At 37.6% G+C, this 24635-nt stretch overlaps 1 protein-coding gene across 12 annotated transcripts in view; it reads right to left on the bottom strand.

Annotated features, from left to right (window-relative positions):
- The window catches only part of NRF1 (nuclear respiratory factor 1), a 145194-nt gene that overhangs the window by 23535 nt on the left and 97024 nt on the right, over window positions 1–24635 (bottom strand). For 10 of the 12 annotated variants that reach the window (XM_077130340.1, XM_077129913.1, XM_077130065.1 and 7 more), the window contains 5 exons: window positions 23954–24112; window positions 23092–23289; window positions 22431–22532; window positions 15745–15902; window positions 8583–8707 (listed from right to left, as the gene is read on the bottom strand). In XM_077130340.1, the coding sequence (XP_076986455.1) occupies window positions 8583–8707; window positions 15745–15902; window positions 22431–22532; window positions 23092–23289; window positions 23954–24112 (742 nt within the window). Of the gene's footprint in view, window positions 1–4774; window positions 6530–8582; window positions 8708–14953; window positions 15903–22430; window positions 22533–23091; window positions 23290–23953; window positions 24113–24635 lie in introns of those variants that run through there. The other 2 variants (XM_077130377.1, XM_077130404.1) reach the window with 2 other exon arrangements.

Here is a 24635-nt window from a genome sequence, read left to right as displayed (position 1 = left end):
GATCTGGCTATTAGAACATGTAGTAAAATGTTCACTTGTTTTATAGTACTTCAAGATTGAGTGGTTCTTTCAGTTTTACAAAATTTTATGTTGAAGAGTCTTAACAGAAAACCTCAAATAAAGAGCTTAAATCTTGATCAGCAAGATTGTTGTGAGGACCAGCTCAGAACAAAGAGGGATATTTGCAATGAAGATACATGAGAAGGACTGCTATTCCTTTAGGTCTAATGTTAATGCTTTGTAATCAGCTTTAATTTTTAAACAGACCCCATCCTCTAGTCCACCTTCCCTCATTCAGGGCATGTGAAAGGTAGCTGGTCCTATACTTCAACCAGGACAGCAGAGGTAGTGGGTGGTTTCTGAGTCTTCAATGTCTGACAATGGAGAGAGATGCATTCTCCAAACTCTCTGGGGGACCCCAATCAAGGGCTGGAGGCGGAGCTAAGGGAAAGGCTGCAGAGAGGAGTAGGGGAAACAAATTAGTCAGATAACTTGCTCCAGGCAGAAACGTAACACTCCCCTGAGTCCTTTACTCGCTCTCCAGGCTTACTCCTCCAGTGTCTATCTAGAAATAGGTGGGAAGCCTGAAAGGGTCCTGGAAATGAGTTGAAAGGTGATGGGAGGGCTTGACCTGGGGCTTCTAGGGGGCGAGGTAATGTTTCAGCTGAGTTTACTTCCTTCTAAACATCATCTCCTTTGCCTCAAACAATTTCTCCTCGTACTAAACAGCACCTCCTCCTCAATCAAACAAAAACAAGAAGTGGTCTGTTCATTGAAAGTATTAATTCTGACAGCCAGCTGACAACCAGTTCTGTGAATTCTGCAATTGGAGAAACGCATCATCTTGTGGTCCTCTCAAACCAACAAGGGAAAGTCTGTGTATGTGTGCGCCAAGGGAAGGGCCGCTGGGCAGGGAGTACTTGGCATTGGAAATCACCAGAGGATTCCTATAGCCATCAGGAACAGATGAGGCAGACAGGCACTGAGGCGCAACCAAACAACAGCAAGCAGCCAGTGAGGGGGTAGAGGAAAGACTTGCCATTTCCAAACTTAATTTGTTCAATGCTGGGAGACAGTCATCACTCTGCATTTGTAAAGTTCAGGCAGGAACCCAGAACTCTCATCAAAGAGAGGCAGCATAGCAGGGTGTTTTGGAAACAAAGTGCCTAAATTCAAATTCTTTCCCTGCTACACTCTTTGTGAACCTGGTCAAGTTACTGAATCTTTCCACGTTTTCGTTGTCCTGTATGTTAAAAAGCGTTAACAGTCTCTTCATCATTGGGTTATTTTGAGTTTTAAATAAGTAAATGCATGTAAAGCAGTTAGTAGACAGCTTGTACATACTAAGCATTAATGGGATGATGGAACTGAGAGAGACGATACAAGGTCAATAGCTGAGAATAACATTGATGTCCCATGTTGGAGAGCTTCATAAAATGCACCATGCCCCACTACCTTCTTTGGTACAAAAAATGAAACTGAGAAGTCATACACACACACACACACACACACACACACAATTGGAAATAAAACTGGCAAAGTGTTAAGAATCGAGCCTACATAGAACTGCACATAAACAGAATGGATAGCCAAAATTCCTTAGTCTAAGAGATATGAATAAAGTTGATCTGGATAGGACTAAGTTAAATCAGAATACAGGGCAAAGGATGATATGGTCTGTATTTTAAAACTTCAACTTCTGTGTGAGACCAAAGGAAGAGATGTTATTTGGTGCAAAACTGATATTTTGGGTACCACATTATCTAATTTAACTTATATGGTCAATTTAATCAAATTGATTACATGGATTCATGAATAGGGCATGAGATCTTGTTGGTTTGTCCAGGTTAATGATGCCCCAGTACATCCCAGAGCAATTTGGGCAGAGAATAAAAAAGTATTTGCAATGTCCCCTTGGAGGACTGTGGAGAAAGGAAGAAATATTAAACTCTCCCATCTGGGGAATTCCTGATATTCTCACAAGCAGCGGGGGTAACCAATTAAATAGGCTGAGCCCTCAATCTTGGGGCTTGTCCCTATGAAACTTATTCCTGTATAGGAGAAGATAAGCCTACTGATAATTATGCCTAAGAGTCACCACCAGAGAACTTCTTTTGTTGCTGAGATGTGGCCTCTCTCTCTAGGTCAATTCGGCAGTTGAACTTACTGCCCTCTACCCCCTCAGTGGGACATGACTCCCAGGGATGTAAATCTCCCTGGCAATGTGGGGCATGACTCCCAGAGATGAGCTGGGACCCAGCATCATGGGATTGAGAAAGCCTTCTTGACCAAAAGGGAGAAGAGAGAAATGAGGTAAAATAAAGTTTCAGTGGCTGAGAGATTTCAAACAGAGTCAAGAGGTTACCTGGAGGTTATTCTTATGCATTATACAGATACCCTTTTTAGTTTGTGGTGTCTTGGGGTGGCTAGAAGTTAGTACTGTATTCCAGTCGCCTTGATTCTTAAAGAAGAGTGTCTAACTATATAGCTGTGACCATGTAATTGTGAAAAACTTGTGGCTGATGCTCCCTTTATCCAGAGTATGGACAGATGAGTTTAAAAAATAATAATAATAAAATAAATAAAAAACTGAAGGGATAAGGGGTAAAAAAAAATTTGGGAGATTACAATAGTATTGGTCATTGTGAGGGAGGTGTAAAAGGTATGGGGTGTATGGGTTTTTTCTTTCTTTCTCTGGAGTGATACAAATGTTCTAAAAATGATCATGGTGATGACTACACAACTATGTGATGACACTGTGAGCCACTGTTTGCATGCTCTGGATGGACTGCGTGTGTGTGAAGGTATCTCAATTAAAAAAAATTATACATATATATATATAAATTCCTTAGTCTAGAAAGACACATCTTGTTTGGTTTTAAGAAAGTGAGTACCAGGGACAATGTCTCCTCCAGTAACAATTAGTGTTTCATTATCCCACTGATCAGCACAGTACTGAGAACCCTTGCTTCCGTTTCTACTTCATCTCTGTGGTTGTTAGCACTCTCCCTCCCCCAGGGAAAGCTGTGGTGGGAAGGAGAGGAGAAATCTTAAATTAGTCAATTACACAACTTGTTAGCAGTTCTGTTAAAAGTCTGAGTAGGATAAAAAATAACTAAATAAAGCTTTATTCTACCAGGTGAATTTTGAATAAATTTTTTTTCAAATCTGGAGATAAGCCTTTCACTAACTGCTAATAACATCTCTATCATTAAATATTACAAAAAGAACAGATCAAATAAATGGAAATAGGATAGCCCCACATAAGACCCTACTGTCTATTTACAAATTATACAAGTGACAAAGGTGACACTTCATATCAGTGTAAAAAGGATGGATTTCAACATTTCTATAGAATAAAAGGTGCTGGAATAACTGGACTATGGAGGAAGAGAAATCAATTTAGATTCCTACCTAATATTACATACCAAAATTAATTCTAGATTTTTAAAGTATTTAAAATATAAAATGAGACCATCAAGGAACTAAAGGAAAATACAGTTAGATATTTATCTGAATTTGAGGGATAGAAAGACTTGAGATGTGTAAAAGCAAATGAGAAATAATTAAGGGAAAAATATATCATAAAAACGAAAGTAACTGAAGCAAAACAAAAATAACCTGGGGAAAAATATATGCAACACACAGAATAAAGAGGTTATATAATTCATGAATGAAGAGCTTTTCAAAAGAAAAAAGAAAAAGACTCCAAGAGAAAAATGCGAGAACATAAATAGACAAATATTAAAACATATACAAAAACATAAAAGAAAAAAGACAACCAAATTAATAGGGTGACCCGTCAGTCTTGGGGTCTGCCCCTATGAAACTTATACCTGCAAAGGATAGGCTAAGCCTACTTAAAATAAGGCCTAAGAGTCACCCCCAGAGAACCTCTTTTGTTGCTCAGATGTGGCTGCTCTCTGTCTCAGCCAACATGGTAAGCAAACTCACTGCCCTGCCCCCCTCTACGTGGGACATGACTCTCAGGGGTGTAAACTCCCTGGCAAAGTGGGACAGAAATCCTAGAATGAGCTGGGACTCAGGGATTGAGAAAATCTTCTCGACCAAAAGGGGAAAGAGAAATGAGAGTGTCAGTGGCTGAGAGATTTTAAACAGAGTCGAGAGGTCATCCCGGAGGTTATTTTTTTGTATTATATAGATATCCCTTTTTTAGTTTATGGTTATTAGAGTGGTTAGAGGGAAGTACCTGAAACTGTAGAGCTGTGTTCCAGTAGCCATGTTTCTTGAAGATGATTGTAAAATGATACAGCTTTCACAATGTGATTGTGAAAACCTCATTTCTAATGTTCCTTTTTATCTAGAATATGGGCAGATGAGTTAAAAATATGGATAAGAAAAAATATATAGTAGGGGGGAGACAAAGGTTAAAACAAATTGAGTAGATTGAAATACTAGCGGTCAGTGAGAGGGAGGGGTAAGGGGTATGGCATGTATGAGTTTTTTCTTTTTTCTTTCTTTTGCTGGAGAGATGCAAATGTTCAAAAAAAATGATCACGGTGATGAACACAACTATGTGATGATATTGTGAGCAACCATATCAGGAATGTTTGTATGTTTGTTGTTTACAATGAAAATATTTTTTAAAAAAGAGAAAAATGTGAAAAAAATATATTTATTTTGAAATATATTTTATTTATATGAAAATGAAAATGTAAATGAGATACAATTTAAGTTTTCAGCAATGCTATTAGAGGTATAATCAGATATAGCTTAGGTGGACAACAAATTAACCATCACAGATATGGGCAAGATTTTGTACAAAGACAATATTATTTACTGTGAAAATTATTAATAATTTAAATTATCAACAACAGGGGACTGGTTTATTATGGATGATATGATGAAATATAACAAGCACTAAAGTGATATCTCAATGAATATTTATTTACATGAATATGGTCAAGGTACTTCAAAACGAGTTACAAAATAGTTTAGGTACCATGATTCTAATTAGGTTAAAAATTTTTATGAATAGAAAAGAGAAGTCAGAATAAAAACAAAACAAAACCCCACACATTAATATTCTATGGCAGTGGGCTTATGGATGATTTTTATAATCAGGGCAAAAAATAAGTCCCCAGCATAGCTGCTCCCCTCCTCTTTTATTGTGGTATCATTAAGGAGTGCGTCAACTATTTTAGAAAATGTTAACACTTTCTTAGCACCTCTGGTAAGAGACTTGATGGGACACACCGTTGAAGCAGAAGCAGATAACTCCCACTACCTTTACTGACTACCTGTGAATATTAGTTACCTGTTTTGTTTTTCCCTGTCCAGTTTTTAGGAATAAAAATAATTGTATGAATATGCAATAAGAACCCAGGCAAGAACATTTCTAATGTGGCCAAGTGTCAACATGATTATTTTTCATTGTTTCTACTGAAATAGGATGGAAAATAAAAGATCTGTAGATCTGGTTCACTGAAAATTGCTAATAAGGGGCAAGGTCTAGGTGAGAGGTGAACAGTACTCATCAAAAAGTTTTCCAGTCCCTGTTGTGAACCTTATTCTGTCTGCTGCTTTGGCTAGACCTATTGGTCCTGGGGTCCATTTTAGCATAGAAGGTGCTGGGCCCAGCATAGAGGATGGTAGAATCAACAGACCTAATTGTAGGTCTTATATTAAGATGTGTGTGTGGTGAGGGGAGGGGGGGTGGCATATAGGAATAACTGTGTCAATAAAAGAAAAGTGGTGAAGGAAGGAACAGTGGCCATTCTTAGCCTTAGGCAATTCTACCTATATCTCAATGAAAACTTCTATCTGTGGAAATCTCTAAATTAAACAAAAGTATAAAACTGCAACCTAAGAGACTAAAAAGGGATAATATAAATGAAATAAACATGGGTAAAAAGCTGGTGCTCAAACAGTCCCTTTAGCGTTGGGGATGGGGTAGGTGTCCCGATCAGGGTGCACAGGTATATGGTAGAAGTCTTTGTCAGGTCTGCTTCAGTGATCAGATTTTATACTTCAACCATGTCTGGGTCATTATATATATATATATTTAAAATTTATTCCTAGATTCCCCCCTCCCCCCATGGGCAGGCACCGGGAATCGAACCCGGGTCCTCTGGCATGGCAGAAGAGCACTCTGCCTGCTGAGCCACCGTGGCCCTATATTTTAACTTGAAAACACTATTCTACATGGTATTGCTTCATATCCTTGCACTCTGCCCCAGCCATTTCCCACTGGATATTGTAGTATAATGAGCCCCACACTCAATGTTCCTCACTCTTTTAGTTCCATCCTAAAAGACAACCCTTTCTGCTTCAGGCCTGAACAATATCCAAATTGGTCTTAGAAGAATCATCTGCTAGTAGGACTTTTATTTAAATCATACTCTGGAATTTGGGATGTATTTTTTTTTCCAGTAGTGTCCATTTCCAAGTTAGTTCTATGTCCTTGTTCTGCTATCAGCTGGTTCTTCCTGATAATAAACTTGGTCTAGTGGCAGGCACCATAAGCTTGTCATCACAGAAGTGACAAACACTGGCAATAGGATACAATCTGAAAGAATGAAGAAAAGAAAATCCCTAAAAGTCTAGCCAGATACCAAATTAGTTGGTTAAGTGGGAAAAATCTGGTTTCAGTCCCAGAGTAAATCCTAGAACACCCTGGGTAAACATGTTAGAAGGTGGAAGGAATATCAGAATTATTTCAAATTTACCATTAGATTCAGTCTCTGGATTCCCAAGGAGCAGATAAAATGACTGGTCTTTGCCTACAAATTGCTAGGATTAGGAACAACTCAATGATCTCATGTGGTATAAAAAGGTTGCATTGAGAAAGTGGTAATTTCAACTCTCAAGGTAGAATTCACTGAGTACTGGCCGTCACAAACTTGGGATGACCTGGATGGGGGAACTGCTGGCTTTTAGGATATAGAGCAGAATTTTCTTTCATCATAAATGTTGCCCAAAACATAAAATCAACATAAACTGATTCAAACTCAAGGCTATTGAAAAGAGGCAGCTTCCAAAAATCAATCATGAGTTTGGTTTATCATATGACTGAACAAATATACTTGGCTAGTGACCTAGAGGGTCTAGTCTTTACACCATCTGTAAATTCATCTCTCTGAAAGGCAGCCTGTTCTCTTCCAGACAGGTCAAGGCAATTAGAATGGATAACAAAGTCTCCTACTAAACCCACAAAGGGAAATATTTTTAGCAGTTTCATAGTGAATAATAGCAATCACACTTCAGAAGAATGTTCCATAGCCAGAAATCCTACCTGCTGCTTTGGGGAGATTAGGACTCAGATGAAAAACATAAGAAAATAAGGGTAGGGATCTAGCTACAGAGAGGAGTTTTTCTTAATCCAATCTATAGTCCATTTTATCCTGAACGTGTATCATCGATGGCTAGAAGAAGCACTTTATCCTGCAGGGTTCTGGCTAAGATCAATTCTGTCTCTACTTGAGTTAGTTCACAGAAGTCCCTTGCACTACGGAAAGAGCAGGCTGTAGACTAAGTATTTGATATTTTGATTTTTTATTTTTTGAAAATGAGTCTCAGAAGCCACAATCGTTCTTCACATTTCCTATGTCATTCTTCTCTGGAGGACAGAAGTACTTCTCCCCACCACTCCTAAAGAGGGGCACAGCATTGTGTGTCTCTTCAAAGATTTTTCCAACTAACAGCTTGCTCTGCTGTAAGGACCTACCCTAAAAAAAGTGCCAAGGACTTTTCTTTCAGCCATTAATGCCTTTAAGGAAATTATCTACCTAAATAAAAAGTTATTTATCTGTCTTCCTTCCAGGACTTTAAAGTAAGAAATTTCTAAAAACCAAAGAGTACTTCATTTGTCCTACTTAATTTAACCATATATTTCTTAAAAATTAAGAAATAATCATACACAATCTCACAAGAACAGGGCTTGTCCTTCTTTTTCACCCAGACTTCTGAGGCACTTACATGGCAGCCTAATCTTGTTAACGCTCCCAGAGACTTACCAAAAAATCCAAAGAACTGGGTGGGAGTTGTAAATTTTTGCCACTTTATTCCCATTAACTTTATCTCTCTTATTTATTCAGGATAGTCACCAATATTTGACAAGTCAAAGAGCTGGGAAAGAAGAGCTGAGTGGTGGCATGTTATTGGCTAAATCCAGAGGTCTCATCTGAGATAGGCAGTGTGGCACCTTTCTTGAGGTAGTCCTAACACTCCACCCTATCACAATGCACCCACCTGTGGGAGAGTCTCTACTACAGAAAGGGACACTGATATACCCCATGGGAGAGTAAAAGGACAAAGTATGTCCCATAGCAAATTTTAAAGTATCTCTCACAAAGTCCTGTCATATCAAAACAGTTATTTTTCAAATAAGCAATTCAATTAGGTAGCTATCATTATGGCATTTTCTTTCAGGAAAACCCAAGTCTCTTACTAGTGAAAGGAATCAGAAGCTCCTAGAATTTGTTCAGGCATCAATTGGCTACCAATAGAGAAATATTCAAATCAAAGCTCAACTTCTCTATGAAGGGTCTGTTGTTAGTCATGTCATGAAGATTTAAGTGGAAACAGAGAAGAAATTCAATAAAATATTTATGTTCACTTACCATTAGCATCTTGGACTCCAGTAAGTGCTCCGACGGCTGCTGCGGTTTCCCCAGACAGGACGATCTGTCCCCCCCCTTGTAAGGTGGCTTCGGCCAGGGTGGCCACAGCATGGGCGGCGGCTTCGCTGCAGGTACAGGAACAGGAAAGAGGGATGTGAAAGATGAATAAAGGTAGCACCACAGCAAGCAAACCATTCTTTTGACTCTTTCCTTGGATCTGTAATGACTTCATGGTTGCAAACCTACCAGCAAATATATGATATCAATGCTAATGAGTAGAGCCAGGACTAATTTAAAAATGTAACAATAAATAGCTAGAGAAATCCCAAGTCTTACATATTTATAAAGCTAATAATGTAAGATTTTAAAAAAATAAATGGGTGGGTGAGGAGAGAAGGCACTTATTATTAGTCTCCTCCTTATCAACATCAATTGTAGTGTTTAAAGGCCATAGTCAAAGCTCTGATCTATATTTACAATGCAAAAGCATTTTGGTTGTCAATCACAAGGCTTTCTTTTCTCTTTATTGTAATACAAGGCAGTCCATCTGAAACTGCCTTTTTACAGCCAAGGATGAATGACAATTTGAGGAGCCAGCAACCTGAACTAGGTATTTAATTAATATTAAATAACTTGGTTTATATCTCTGCTTTTCAAATACAAAGTATTGATTGATCAATATCTTGAAAAATCTAACTCTTCCCTTGACCTACAATACCTGCAGGCAGTGCTAAAATTGAAGACTTATATTTTAAAATATCACTATAAGTTCACAGTTCTTGACTCTATAGATACAATGAAATAAGGGGGTGCAAGGGTAATTCAGTGGTAGAATTCTCGCCTACCATGTAGAAGACCCAGCCCATGGGTCGATTCCTGGCCCTTGCATTTCCAAAAACCAAACAAACAAGCAGACAAACTAACAGAAAATTCAACAAATGGTACTGCAATAATGGGATACTCACATGGAAAAAGAATGAAATGTGACCCTTATCATATAGCATACAAAAAAAAGAGGCTATTCCTCTACTTTCTAAATACAATGAAATAATAAATATCCCTTCACTGCAGAGCAAACACTCTGTAGAAGAGAAAGATACAGACCATTTGTTTAGAGTGAACACTAGTCTAGCAGCTTATGTCAGTTTTCTTTCTTTTCCGTCTTATATGCACAAATATCCATTTTGATTCTACAAAGTAAAAAATACACTATTACTTTATGTGCCAGTAAAAAGGAAAAATTCCTGATAATTATATTTGCAAGATGAAACCTAACTTTCAGAGCTGTTAAAATGTACAAAAATAGATAAATTCCTTATCTCTTGTTAGAAAGTATTAGATGCCAATTTGCACAGTTACTGACAGAGTATCAAAAGTGGATATGGCATACAGAAGGCAGTCTCTAGCAGAGGTGGACAAAGTCCTGAGTTTGATCACCAAATAAGCCAGTTGACTGAATTTTTTTCTGAAGCTACAGACTTCTCAATGACTGTGGCAAGTCATCATGAAATGGCAAGCTCTAAGTGGGGATGGATGAGGAGATGTGGACTGGTTTAGGGTAAACATGTCACAACATGCTTTATATACATATATAAAACAATGTATATATCAAACTCAATAGTTTCACTTTCATCTAAATAAACAATGGACTTAATAATACCACCAGGGAAGACTTCTTGGTCACTATAAGGATTTGGGGAAGCAGTAAAAGAAACCCAATGGACAGAAGTCTCATTAAATATAAAATTCTCCCTTTCTTACTAACTTGCCTTGCTTTTTTTTAGTTATGTTAGAAAATTTACAGCAAAAATAATACATGTAGAAAATTTAGTCTGCTTTTTCCATTTATCATGTAATATAAGTATTTACATGATTTTTTATAATGTAAAAATTTCTTTGACATTTATTTAAAATGATGAATCAAATGTAAAACTGATTTTTCCCTTTTTTCTAGCTGTTAAGCTATTGCATCTGCTCCTATGTGGGAGAGGGGGAAAAACTTCATTTCTGGGTTCCTTTTGATTTAATTCAAGATCATGATTATATATTTTCAATTTATTTGCTTCTTTCATTAAAAAAAAATTGGGATGTAATTCAGATGGAGCAAAAAGCTGAATAGAATCATAGAGTTTACATACAGCCCATATAAAAATTAATATCATTCTCCATGCTGAAATATACTTCTCAGTGATTTGATGATACCCATAGTCAGTCATTCCATGGAAGCTGTAATGTGAACTCAGAGCAAAAGGGGACCCTTGATTTGGAATTACTACAAAGGCTATTCTTATATTGTAAAAGATAGATTTTAATTGTAAAGTGCTTCATGTGTATTAATTAGGGATAATATAATGAATGATTATTTAGTGCCTAGGACCTTATTTTTAAATTTTTGTGAGAAATTGTGTGTCACTAAGTAACACTATCAGCATGGGCAGGCAATGGGAATTGAACGCGGATCTCCGGCATGGCAGGCGAGTACTCTGCCTGCCTGAACCACTGTGGCCCACCCATTATCAGCCTATTTTACAGTATCTAGCAGTCACTGATTACAATAAAAATATTTAACACTGCCCCAAAACTTCATGGAAAGCCGAAAAGCAAACTCATTGAAGGCAGCTGCAACTGTGTGGTATTTTAAAGAAGGAAGCTGGTATATTGGAGTTGTTTGTATGGATATAGGATTCTTGTTAATAGGTTATCCCAGTGACTGTAAATTGTGATAAATTTTTTATTAAAATTTACAATAATCTTACCTCTATGACTAACAAAGGTGATGCCCTGTCACCTTTGACAGGTTCTACAACCTGTACACAGGCTTGCAGTGTGGAATTTCATGGGTGATGATGAGACAAGGCAGCCTTCCCCAAGTCCCCATATGGGAAAATGTAACCGTACCTGATCATACCTGTTTTATTATTTTATTATCAGGAGCTCTAAATATTTCAAGTTATTTTTCTTGATACCTTTCTAAAATATGATGTGGTAGAAGAACAGCTGTGATTTGACCCTGCCTTACCAAATACAGAGAATCAGCAACAATCTAAAATTAATCTAGAATGTCAGATATGAGGGGTCCTTATGAGGTTGATAAGTGGGTAGGGTTATTCACTCCCTCTTCTGCTAAGAGTCAGAGATCAAGTAGCCATGGCTGCTCTTTTACTAAGGGCATAAAAATAATGATGACTCCTTGTGGTCAACAGGTGTATTATTTTCAAATATATTCAACCATTACTTTAAAAGGCATATTGGGATTAGAAATGTCCCTCAGCCACTTTTTAGACAAAAGTCACTTGCAAACTAGAGATACAAATGAGAGATTCCTATCAATTATTTTTTCTTTTTGCATGGGCAGGCACCGGGAATCGAACCCGGGTCTCTGGCACAGGCAGGTGAGAAGTCTACCTGCTGAGCCACCGTGGCCTGCCCTCCTGTCAACTTTTTATCTGCTTATGTCCAACTTTATCTACAGGAGAGAAAGACAGTTGCATAATTCCTACCCTCCACTTTCAGAAAGGATTTCCAATCTAGGTTTTAATCTCATTGTATTTGATCAAATATTGGTCTATATATTAACGCCATATTCTATTTTAATAATATATCTAACTTTAAGTTAACGATATTTGCCCTTAAAAAAAAAGTGAATTTTTCTTTTAAAATATGGTTCATTTTTTTCTTTTAAAGCAAAATCTCTTCATAGCAAAAGAACAGCATATTCTAAATTCTTTGTGAGGAGGAACCAACTTAAGCTTCTGTTTCCCCATAGCACTGAGTCACACAATAAAAACACTGTTGGTGTCCATAACACAACATAAAGTAAATTTCTTCTTTATGTAAAATATAAATGTAATATTTATCCTACATCTTCATATGCAAAGGCTGTACTGGGCCTATTCAAGTATTGACTTTGCAGAAAGACTAGTTTTAAGAGAGAATGTAAGTCTGACAGTTTAACCAACAAACTGAGACTTCAAATTAATTATTATATCACAAGTAAATTTAATTTTCTTTCCTCCTTGGTTGCTCAGGCTGAATAAAAATCAATTTTTTTCTGAACTATGATGCCCTGTTCTTCATTTATGCATTTTGTTTCCCTCCCCATCCCTTCCTAAAAGTATTGATTAATTATTTTGAAAATTAAAATTAATAAAGTTTTTGGAGTTTTAAATGACAATTCCTCCATACCCTCTTTGGGTTATAAAGCCAGGATGGGCTAAAGGCTGTGGGGACCAGGGCCCTTATTTTTTCTTGCTGTACAAAACTCTTTTTAACAGCATGGCGAGAAACAGGTTTATCCTGCATCTGCCTGGATTCCCTTTCCCCTAACAAGTGAAGCAGTCCCTCTGTCTTATTCCTTCACCTGTTATTACATACAGCTTCTCAGCCTACACCCACATCTGCTGTATACACTGCGGCAACGTTGCAGGTGATTATTATTAGAGCACCATGCTTGTTCCATGTTCACCTGAAACAGTCACGGGCTAGAAGGGGGCCGATCTATGACATTACTTTACCATGGAAATAAGGACCAGTATTTTTAAATAAGATGACTTCCAACAACAAACTTTGTGGGGAGGCTGGAAGTATGGGGGATAAAGTGTTCCCGTGTATCTCATCTCACAGAAAGCAAATACTAAGGGCTTTTGTCTCAAATCCAATGAACGCATTAGATAGTTACACCTCTTGGATTCAGAAAGCCGTTGATGTTCCCCTGATAGGCCAGCTACAGTCTAGTCACTAGACCCTTCACTGCCAGGCTTGGTTTCTTCACCCCCAGCATAGGCTGCAACACACCATTTCCAACACTCACTGGGCCATTGAACTATATGATTGCAAACAGATTTCAACATTGCATTACTCCTACATGCCACAGTGAACCACATTCTCCTTCCTTTGGAGTAAACACTCTAGCCACCTCAGCTGCATCTGAGTTGTTAACAAGCCCTCAGGGGAAACCATTACCCACCTTGCTTTTGGAAATAAGCCCTGGTCTTTAAAGTAAAGGGAGCCAGAATGTGTTCATATTTTCCACTATGTACATGGTTCCCAGGACGCTCACACTTCACTGGAATATCCAAGGTGCTGGCTGCAAGCCTCAAGGAAATCAAGATTTGTTGTTCTTTCATGGTGGCTTGTTAGGCCTCAAGCTACAGCAAGTGGGAGGGAAGTTCTGAATCTGACCATGCCTTTCAGGAAGTTTAACTCATGTCCACTCTCAAAGGAAAGAGTGGGATTGAGCCGAAGTGTAAGGAAGCTAGTAAGACTTTGATGTTATTGAAAAGCAACATGAGTTAATGGGCTGAGAAACTAGTTTCAATTCCAAATCACTCAAGGATTTGCTGGATAACTCAGAGAAGAAACTGTGTATATTTCAATTTTCTCTACCTCATCAACCTTCAAGTTCTGGCCAAACCACCTTCAAAACTGGCCATTTTATTCTTACTCTAGTTTTCAGGCTTTTAACATCTGGAATGCTTCTTCCTAACTGGTCTTCTATGTCATATCTCTTTTTACTATAAAGAATTCGGAAGAGACTAATCTTAAAATACAACTTAAAAGATAATATACTTAGTGAGGTGCCAACTCTAAGTGATATACTTTTATAAGAGTTCAATACAATTTTATGTGGTGGGCATGACCCCCATTATAATGAGGAAACACAGGTTCAGGGGTTAAATTTCTCAAGATAAAATGGCTATCAGTAGTAGATCTACACTTCAAACCTGGGTCTATGTGACTCTCAAACCCTCTTCTTAACCATCATTCTATACAACCTCATGCAAATCTTTCGTACACAAACCTACCATGGCTCTCTTGTGTCTATCACAGCCAAATGAAACTTTAGCTGATTTTTATATTTTGCGGACGTGAACCCCCTTCTCTGACTTTCTATGATGTTCATAGCCTGCATGGCACAATTCAACAGTGAAATATACTCTAATACTTTTTTGCTAAGTGTTTTACTTAAATCAGTCTCTCTAACAAGAGTATGATTTCTTTGAGAGAAGAGACTGTATCTTAGAGCACTCTTTCCTCATATATATACAACCTTACCTAGCAGAGTGCTAGGTAAGCCATTTAGAGTTCAATGATTATCTGAGACTAACAGCTGTTGCAGTGATAACAGCAGTCAGTCCTTATGATATGCCAAGCACTGATCTAAGGGGTCTGACATGTATTAACTTATTTGGTTCCCATAACATCCCTACAAGGGAGGTACTGTTATTACTCCTATTTTATGAAAAAGGAAAGCCTGGGCGCTGAAGGTTCAAGTAAATTGCCCAAGGTCACACAGCTAATAGAGCTGGGATTGAAACCCAGGTAGTCTTCAGACTCATGCACCCCTCTGCCCCCCCTTCACCTCCCCCAAGAAAAATCCAGGTAGTCTGGCTTCCAAAAGCTCTATACTCTTAATCATTAGTTGAAATGCCTAGGTTCATTGAAAATAAAATTGTGATAGGAATGAAGAATAGGAAGAATGATATGGGAATGATTTTTCATGTCAACAAGTTGAACAAACCATCAGGGAATGATACCATTTAGTTTTGAAATGACCCCTTATTGGACTATCTCATGTGGCAGCACCCTTCCTAAACACACCTCAAGGAAAAATTTCAATATTTTCTCTAATAACCCAAAACTTACTTTATATTGAGGCTACTGACAAAAAAGGGAAATAAACTTTCTGAAGTCAGTGAAATCAGCTCTTGACCTATTTAAACATGGATAAATGCTCCCATGGCCAACAAAAAGCAGTTTCTTTAGTAAGAATTAAAAAACAATTAATCCTGTAGCCTCTTGATGTGTTATATATTCAGTGGTCCCTTTAAAACAGGGGTTCAATGCTTGGGAAAAACACAAAGTACTCAAACCTTTTCACTTTTGGTTATTTTACTAGACATAGAACAAGACAAAATAAAAGTGAGGGCAGCAGGCTTGAAATAGAGGTCAGAAAGGCTGGACTGGTTGCTGAGCAGTGGGGTGGGATGGGATGGGTGAATGTGATTACAAGCCAACCTACAGTATCCTATGGGCCAGGAGTATCAAACTCCAACTGCCAATTGTGACAAACTGAGATACAACATTACTCTTTAAAGGGCTTCAACAGTATCTAGGGATAGGTTTGTAGTAGTCCTCATTTACTCCCCAGTTCTGCATCCACCTGTTGAGTGCCATGGTGACTGTAGCTCCCTGTTGCATCTCCTGAGAAGCTGCTACAGCAGCCTCTGCCAATGATGCCACTGCCTGTGTAGCCTCTGATGCTTGTGTCGTCTGGATGGTCATCTCACCTCCCTGTAACGTGGCCCAATTTTGTTCCACCTGAGGCAAAAAGGACAAGATATAAAAAAATCTAAGCCACAAAAGGGTTACGATTTTAAAAAGCAATTTTTCTAATAAATTGCTATGTACTTTGCCAATACATACCCCCCCACATACACATGCACTTTTAAATTAACATGACCTATAATATATATAACAGGGTATTAAATATGCTACCTTTTGTGTAAAAAAAGGAATTTTAGAATATATATTTGAATTTGGTTATATTTGTATAAGGACGTCTGGAAGGACACACAAAAAAAACACTGAAGGTAATTTCTTCTTTCTGTATGGATATGTGGTGGGGGGTTTTGGGAATAGGTTGGATGGGGAACATGAAGCAAGACTTTCCACTGTATAATTCTAAATATCTTTTAAAAATTTGAGCTATATCAATATATTACCTATTCAAATATCAAATGAAAATTTTTGAATAGACAATAAATGTAATTGTAAAGAAGTTCAAATTGCATCAAAATAATGCTAGTACACTCCAGAACCTTTGCCCAAAGACTAGTTACCTATTTCTTGTGTATTTTTGCAGAGATATTCTATCTATATACAAACATATTTATATGCACATGTACACATGCACACACATTCCATTTCCTCCTTTCTATTTCCTTTCCCCCTTCTAAATTTTTTAAAAGTATGCTATATTTTATTCTTTTGTTTCTTTTCAAGTTGTCCTCCTTTTAAAGAAGGAAATGATCGCATATTCTTGTGTATCTTGCTTTTTTCACAAACAATACATTCTCTAAAATGATTCCATTTGGGTATATAAAAAACTGTTCTTTCATTCATGATTCATAATGATGGCTGGGCAGCATTGTAGTATATAGATACACCATGATTTATTTAACCAGCTACCTTTTAATGAGAATCTAGGTGGTTTCCAATCTTTTGCATTTACAAACAGCACTGTGATGAATATCCTTATATACTACTTTGAATACTGTATTTGAGGTAGATCTGGCACAGGGATTCTCAACCCTGGCACTCCTGACATTTTGAGCTAGATAAATCTTTGTTGGGGGGGGGGGGGGGCGCTGTCTTATACATTGTAGGATGTTTACTAGCATTCCTAGCCTCTACCCAGATGACAGTTTCCCCCGCCACCACTCCCCACTGCCCAGGCTTGACAACAGAAAATGACACTGCCAAATGTTCCTGGAGTAGGGATTGGGGAAGGGGCAAATTGCCCCACAATTGAGAACCACTGATTTTAGCACAATGTTTTGCATTTAGAGATTTCTAAAAGTAACTACCTGCTTCATTCCATTTTGCTCAGTAGATATTGGTTGGCTAATTGAACCTCCCCCCACCCCCCCAATAGCAGCAAGGGCAGTGGAAGCAATTTCTAATCAGAAAATAAATCAGCTCAGGTTTAATGCTTCTTTAGACTCCTGGGGCTCAGAATGTTAGCTGAGACATTCCTTTGAGCCACCTTCGTATTTGCTCTGAGTTCTCATGGGTAGTATGTTGTGCCAGCAAGTTTTCAAGGCCCACCTCTACAGAAATAAAGTGTATCTCCATTCTTTAAAGCTGCAAAGTTGTCTTCTCAGGAACTCGCACAAAATTCTTGCTTCTCAAAGTTTTTTTTTTTAACTTTTTTATTGTATAGTATAACATATACACAAAGCAAAGAAATAAAAAGTAATAGTTTTCAAAGAACTCTTCAACAAGCAATTATAGGACAGATTCTAGAGTTTGTCATGGGCTGCCATATGATCCTCGGATTTTTTCCTTTTATCTGCTCCAGAATATAGGAGGCTAGAAACCTTAAATATTTTTTTATCATCTCAATCAACTTTTTTCCTTCTTTCGTTGTGAAAAATAACACATATACAAAAAAAGCAATAAATTTCAAAGCACTGCACCATAATTAGTTGTAAAACATATTTCAGAAGTTGACATGCATTACAATTCCATAATTTTAGGTTTTTACTTCTAGTTACTGTAAGATACTGGACACTAAAAGAAAAATCAATTTAATGATTCAACACTCATATTCATTTGTTAAATCCTATCCTCACTGTATAACTCCACCCTCACTTTTGATTTTCCATCCCTCTCTTTTGCTGTGTTTGGGCTATGGCCATTCTAAATTTTTGATACTGGAAGGGTCTGTCACTAATATGGGGTAGGGAGATGGAACTATCTGATGTTCTGGAGAGGCTGGGCCCTCTAGGTTTCAGATCTTATCTGCACCAGGGGTCCATCTGGAGGTTGCAGGTTTCTGGAAAGTTACTTTAGTGCATGGAACCCTTGTGGAATCTTATATATTGTCCTAGGTGTTTTTTAGGATTGGCTGGAATGGTCCTGGTTGGGGTTTAGCAGGTTATGATAGGTAGCAAGGTCTAAGTGAAGTTTGCAGCTTCTCAAAGTTTTGTTGCTTTGATCTCATCACTTCAGTGATTATCACCACGATGACACTTTAGCTGACAAGTTACATGCCAATTCATAGATGGCCAATGACTCCACTCAAAACATCAGATGAAGCTGGGCAGCACTGGCACCTCTTGCCATCACTTTTCCCCTTTACTGAACAGCTGCTGCTGTTCTATCCTGAGCTTGACCCAGTGCAGTTCCCCAAGTACTCATATTCCAATGGCACCAAAGTCAATATAAACACATTTAGTTATAACTATTATGTGTGGTGGAAACAGTTTTGGATTGTTGCCACACACAGTAAATTTAAGGAAGTTAAATCTTATGGCAAGAAAGATTAATGGGGATTAGTGGCAGTAAAGGACAGAGAGAGAATGGAAAGAAGCAGAGAATGAGATTTTTAACAAACAAACGAATCAATAAGCTTAGGTATTAACATTTCTTTGGAATTTCTTACACTTAAATTTCAGTGGATTAACTGTGTTTGCTTGAGCTCTTATTAGTTTACCTTCCCATCTGCTGGGAGACAGTATATGAATATCTATGCCTGGTTATCTACACTTCAATGTTACCATGTCCCAAAGAAAGGGCCACAAGCCCTAGGAGATGGGGATATTCAGAAGATGTGTCATTAGCTTCTACACTTTTTGGGAGGCCCACTAAGATGAGGTAGCTCAAACTGTGGCTATTCTTAGTTCTCTAGCTATAGTGAACCACCGATAGTTATTTCATTCCATACCTTCAAAATTCAATGCATACATGTGCTGTTCCCTTTGATAGGAATATGACTCTCATCTCTCCATTTTCTGCTTCACTATTCATGTTTCTAGTCTGTGCTCAGTGGTTTTTCATATGGTAAGCATTTCCTGAGACTATGCCCCTCCCTTACAATCCAAGGTTAAGGACCCCTTCTCTGTGTTCCATAGCACCCTGGGCTTGCTTCTCCTAGATTCCTTATCCTACCTGTGTGCTTCTTAAGGGCAAAGGCAGTATTTATTATCCTTTGAGCTTAATGCCTAGCACAAGGCTCAGAAAGTGTTTACTGAATGGATGGATGAAGAACATCCATCCTATACTTACATTTTCTTACTTGTTCTTCAGCCTACCCATATTTCAGATAAATTAACATTCATATAAAATCCACCTAAAATGAATTGTGCAAATTCAAACCTGTTATGTGTTGATACTTCAATTTAAAATTCATGTCTCTTAACATTTTTGTACCTTGGTATTTTTTTATTTCTTCTATAGAATTGCTTATATACCATTGTCATGGTCAAGGACATGCGTCAACTTGGCCAAGTTGTGGTACCTGTTTGTCTGGTTGGGCAAGTGCTGGCCTGTCTGTTGCAATGAGGACATTTCATAGAATTAGATCATGATCACGTCAGCTGCATCCACAGCTGATTCCATTTGTAATCAGCCAAAGGGGAGTGTCTTCTGCAATGAGTGATGCTTAATCTAATCACGGGAAGCCTTTTAAGGAGGATTTAGAAGAGACAGATTCCATTCCTGGTTCGGCTGGTGAGCCTCTCCTGTGCAGTTCATCCAGACCCTCCATTGGAGTCATCGTCTTCACAGCCTGCCCTGCGGATTTTGGACTCTGCATTCCCGCAGTCAAGTGAGACACTTTTATAAATTTTATTATTTGTGAGTGTTCCCTGTTGATTCTGTTTCTCAAGAGAACCCTAACTAATACAACCATTATTAGTAGAGACCATTTCATTTCAAAATTTTACGTTTCTGACGTATAATATGATATATCACCAATAACAACTGGTGGTCTTATCTCACAATGGAACAGATTCTCAAATCCATCTGTATTTGTAAATATGCCATGAAAATTAAAATTGTACAAATAGTTTAGAATGAATAAACATGGTTTATTCCACTTCAATTTGAAATTCTTTCCATGTTTATTTGAAAATGTTTATATAATTGTTCTGTGTCTGTCCCTAATTAATTTAATTTAATTTTTATTTATTATTATTATTATTATATTTTTAGGTGCACGGTCTGGGAATTAAAGCCGGGTCTCCCGCATGGAAGGTGAGCATTCTACCAGTGAACCATCTGTGCACCCCCTAATTAATTTTAAACTGCTTAAGCGTAGAAAGGTTTTTTTTTTTTGTATAAATAATTTTTGTTTTGAAATACTTTCAAATTTACAGGACAAATGCACAAATAATATAAAACCCATTCGGAGAACTCCAACATACTTTCCCATCCAGATACTTGGATCTGCCAACTTTGAACAATTTGCCACATTTGCCCTATCATTCTTTCTATCTGTTTGATGTCTATCCACCTTTCCATTCATCCATCTGTCTAAGGCTGAATAGTTTTTTCTTTCTTTGTAAATACTCAGATTATTAGATTGCCTCAGCACATAGAGTACTCAATGAACAGACTTGGGAGATTATAATACCAAGAGAGACAGGCTCCCCAAACAGTTCTCACAAATGTAGTTAACTTGAAAGCGAAGGCAGTGTGGTCTAATGGGTATGCGCTCTCACTGATAAAGTTGGGATAAGAAGATGACCCAAGAACCTCTAAAATAAAGAGACTGTTTATTTTTATGGAGTAGTTCCCATTCCTTGGGAGAAAAGATGCTAAGTATAAGAATTAGGATGTTTCTACTGAGTCACCAGATACAATTCTTCATTGGCATTGATGTGGTCTTACTTACCCCAGAACAGTGAGATATTTGACTAATCACAGTTCTTATGGTTCAAAAATAAGATGCCAACAACTATGTCAACATCTAAGAGAAATTAGAAGGTAAACAGAAACATTATATAATCTAGAACATGTTATTACTTCCTGAAATAACTTATGCTTCCTCTGTTCATATCATTTTTGTTTCACTGGACGTATGAGAAGAGTTAGAATATTTTTTCACCTGAGCATTTATCAAAAGGCTACTAAACGCTTATACAGGTCATTTACCCACCCCACAAAAGATGACTTAAAAATGATGTCACTATGCTGAAAAAGTCATAAGATATAAGTGACTGAGCTTTTTTTAATCCTTCATGTTGTTCATGAATTTTTGAATAAACTATCTTTGTGTATTTAGTAATAAACTTTAGGAGTACAACACAGTGTATGTTTAGGGTAAAAGCCCACAATGATTTAATAGCCCTTTCCTGACTCTTAACTAAAAGTTCAGAGCCCAGAGCCTAGATAATGTTTTTCACAGCCCAGAGCCTAGATGTTTTTCTAAATGTATTATTCAGCTTCAACACTTACTCTATGACTTTGGGCAAGTCACCTAAACTATACATGCCTCATTTTTCTCTTCTATAAAATGGAGATAACAAAATCTATACCTCAAAGGATTGAGTGCTAACTTCGGCAGGTGCTCAATAAAGGTAAGCTCTTTTTCCTCCTATTATTTGAATCAATTCTCTGTCCATTTATAAACATTCCCTCGGTCTCATAGCTTCCTCAATTTTGGTAGGAAAGGATTCTCCTGTGAAATCTTTTTTGTGTGTGCTGTATGGCAGGGATCACATTTCATTCTTTTTCCATGTGAGTGCCCCCTTATTGCAGTACTATCTTGCTGAATTTTTGTTTGTTTGGTTTTTTGTTTGTTTCCTTGTTTGTTTATTTGGGAAGTACATGGGCCAGGAATAGAACCCAGGTCTTCGGCTTGGCAGGAAGGAACTCTATCAAACTACCCTTGCACTCCTCCCCGTCCTGCAAAATCTTTTCAAAGCCATGTTTAAAATGTAAACAGTTATTCTTAATTACAAATATAGGTATTCCTTCAAAGAATGTTAAACCTGTCAGCTCTGGTTTAAATGATCCAGTTTTTTTTTTTCATGAAGCTAAAGATGAAATTCTTTGGAATTCAGGATAAAAGATATTAAATATATAACCCCTTTTTACTGTTTATCGATACAGAATACTATATTGTAAATTTAAGTTCCTGACATGTTTGAGTCATGATGATCCATGGATTTCATGTTACAATTAATACACAGCATGAGATTCTCTATAAAACTGTTACATTCTGATGTTAAAAAAAGGTTTAAATAAAATTCTACAGTCTTCCCATCTTCTGAACCCTCAATTCTCCCTCACCTTTACACTCAGTTATTTAAAAGATGCAGACAGAATCCTTTTTCTTACCTCTCCATCAGCTACAGCAGAATAATTCACTTGGGCAACAGTGACTGTGGTTGGCAATTCTGAAGCATCAGCCAATGTGGCTACTGTTGCCCCTGTACCAACCTAAAGAAAATATATAGAAAATAGTAAGTGTGGGTGGATATTCTCCTGCCTCTCTTTCACTCAGAAGTTAAGATTCATTTAATCCCAAATTCATCATAGATAACAACTGGCATGCGCTGGTAAATGAGTTACTAAAACCATATCTCAGAGACTGACTTTCAGAGTTTTACTTCAACCAAATAAATGAATCTTAGAAGAGCCATCACATTTCATTATCATTCTCCAGTGTCAGTTCACCAATTTTCTACTCTTATCCAAGTTGAACTTCAGAGGTTCCTCATTTGCCAAAAAACTGTTTTACCTCAGAACAAATATCTCCTGGCCACTGACAGAGTGAAATAGTAAAAAAAGAAGCCATTTTCAAGTACTATCCGTTTTTTTTTTTTTAGCAAAATGCAAAGTTTAACACTTTCTTCAGAATTCAATTTCAGGTAGGGAGAGTCTCAGAGAGCTATATAAAGTTGATACAAGAGTTTAGGCCAAGAACACTTTCTCCAATCTGAAACGTCCACTGATCCATCTCAAAAGCCACAATCTGGTAGCCATGAGGTTTACTCACCTGAATAAGAGAGACAGTGCCATCAGGGTTACTAAAGGTCTGGACTACGGTCTGTGATGGTACAAGATGGGCTATACTGTGTGTGGTTGTGGCTTGTGTTTGCGTTTGCTGATCTTCAAAAGCATACAAAAGGTCCTCCCGCCCATGCTGTTTATAACAGTTCTTAACTATGGTCCGTAGTGCCTGAGTCCATGAAACCTGCCAACGAAAGACAGGGAAAGCACATTAAAGCTACAAAGGATTTTTGCATTTCATGCCCTACTCTAACCTAAGACCAAAGTCTAAACTTTTCTTGGAAGATGGTCACAATAGTCAAGAATTTTATAGAAAGATTCTCACTACAGTTCCAAGAAAAATGAAAACCAAATATGCAGGAAAGGGAAGGGATAGCATGAAGCCTAGTCTCTTTTCTTTTTGAAAAGAAGTGTCTTCATCAACAGATTCACTTGGCAGACTGCAGTGCAGACCTCTTTTAAGTCTATGATATTTATATTTTTCAACTGCGAGTCTTGCTTGTCAGAAACAAAACATTTCTAAGTCTTGAAAGTGATAAACAGTTTTACTTCAAGTTTGTTCTGCTTTTCCCAAGTACCCCATACAATTTCAACTGCTCCAAAAGGTAATTTTGAAGAGAGAAGTGTAAATTCATGGACCTATCCAAGTCTTCTTTCTCTTTTTACAGTGATTAAGTGATGACTGGGAAAGACAAAATCAGAGAACATCAAACTTCTTTTAGAGGGACATGTTTGATGATCATATAAATATTTAAAAATTTTTAGTATAAGAAATGGAAAGAAAAAAATTGGGGTGGTTGATTCAGAATGGAAAAACAACAGGCAACTCAGGCCAGGAGGACCCTCACCCTCTGCTTTTGCTCTTCTGTGCGGACATCGCTCCGGACATTTGCCCATGGGATATCTTCAGGCCACCAAATGGGCTTGCAGCTTTCTTTCCCCCAACCTGGCTTTCCTCTACCTGTGGAGTATTTAAGCATCTCTGGGATAAATGCCCGAAGCTGGGCCTGGAAGAGAAAAGTGTTGTCGTTAGTAATCACAATAGACATCTGGGGTGTGTTTATTTGCTTCACAATCCAAGACTTTAAAACAAAGGCTTTCCTGGAGTGTCCCAGAGAATCTGAAATGTGACTTCCATAGGTCACTAGAGCTCCATGGGTGACTAAGAATTATACATAAGATGGTAAAGTACATCTTAAGCTGAATTTCTGGGACTTGTTCTTCTAAGATCTAGAATATGTGCCTGTAAGTTCAATTTCAGCCTCTTAAGATACTACTGGTACTACAGCTTATTACTCTTCTACAGTTTCTATGCAATTAAGGTATCAAACAAAGTCAAAATGTTTTCAGTCTTGTTCTAGAGGTAGTAGCCAACCCAATTTGATAAGAGAAAGAAGTAAGATGTGAAGAGGAGGCCAAAGTGTAAGGTTATAGTTGATATACTGTAATTCTGGAAAACTCCAGAGAATCAAATGAAAAACTATTATATACAATAAGAGAATTCAGTAAGGCAATTGATTTCTAAATATA

The sequence above is a fragment of the Tamandua tetradactyla genome, chromosome 1, assembly GCF_023851605.1.
Source record: "Tamandua tetradactyla isolate mTamTet1 chromosome 1, mTamTet1.pri, whole genome shotgun sequence".
Classification (NCBI taxonomy): Eukaryota; Metazoa; Chordata; class Mammalia; order Pilosa; family Myrmecophagidae; genus Tamandua; species Tamandua tetradactyla.
This window is presented reverse-complemented; position numbering and strand designations above follow the sequence as displayed.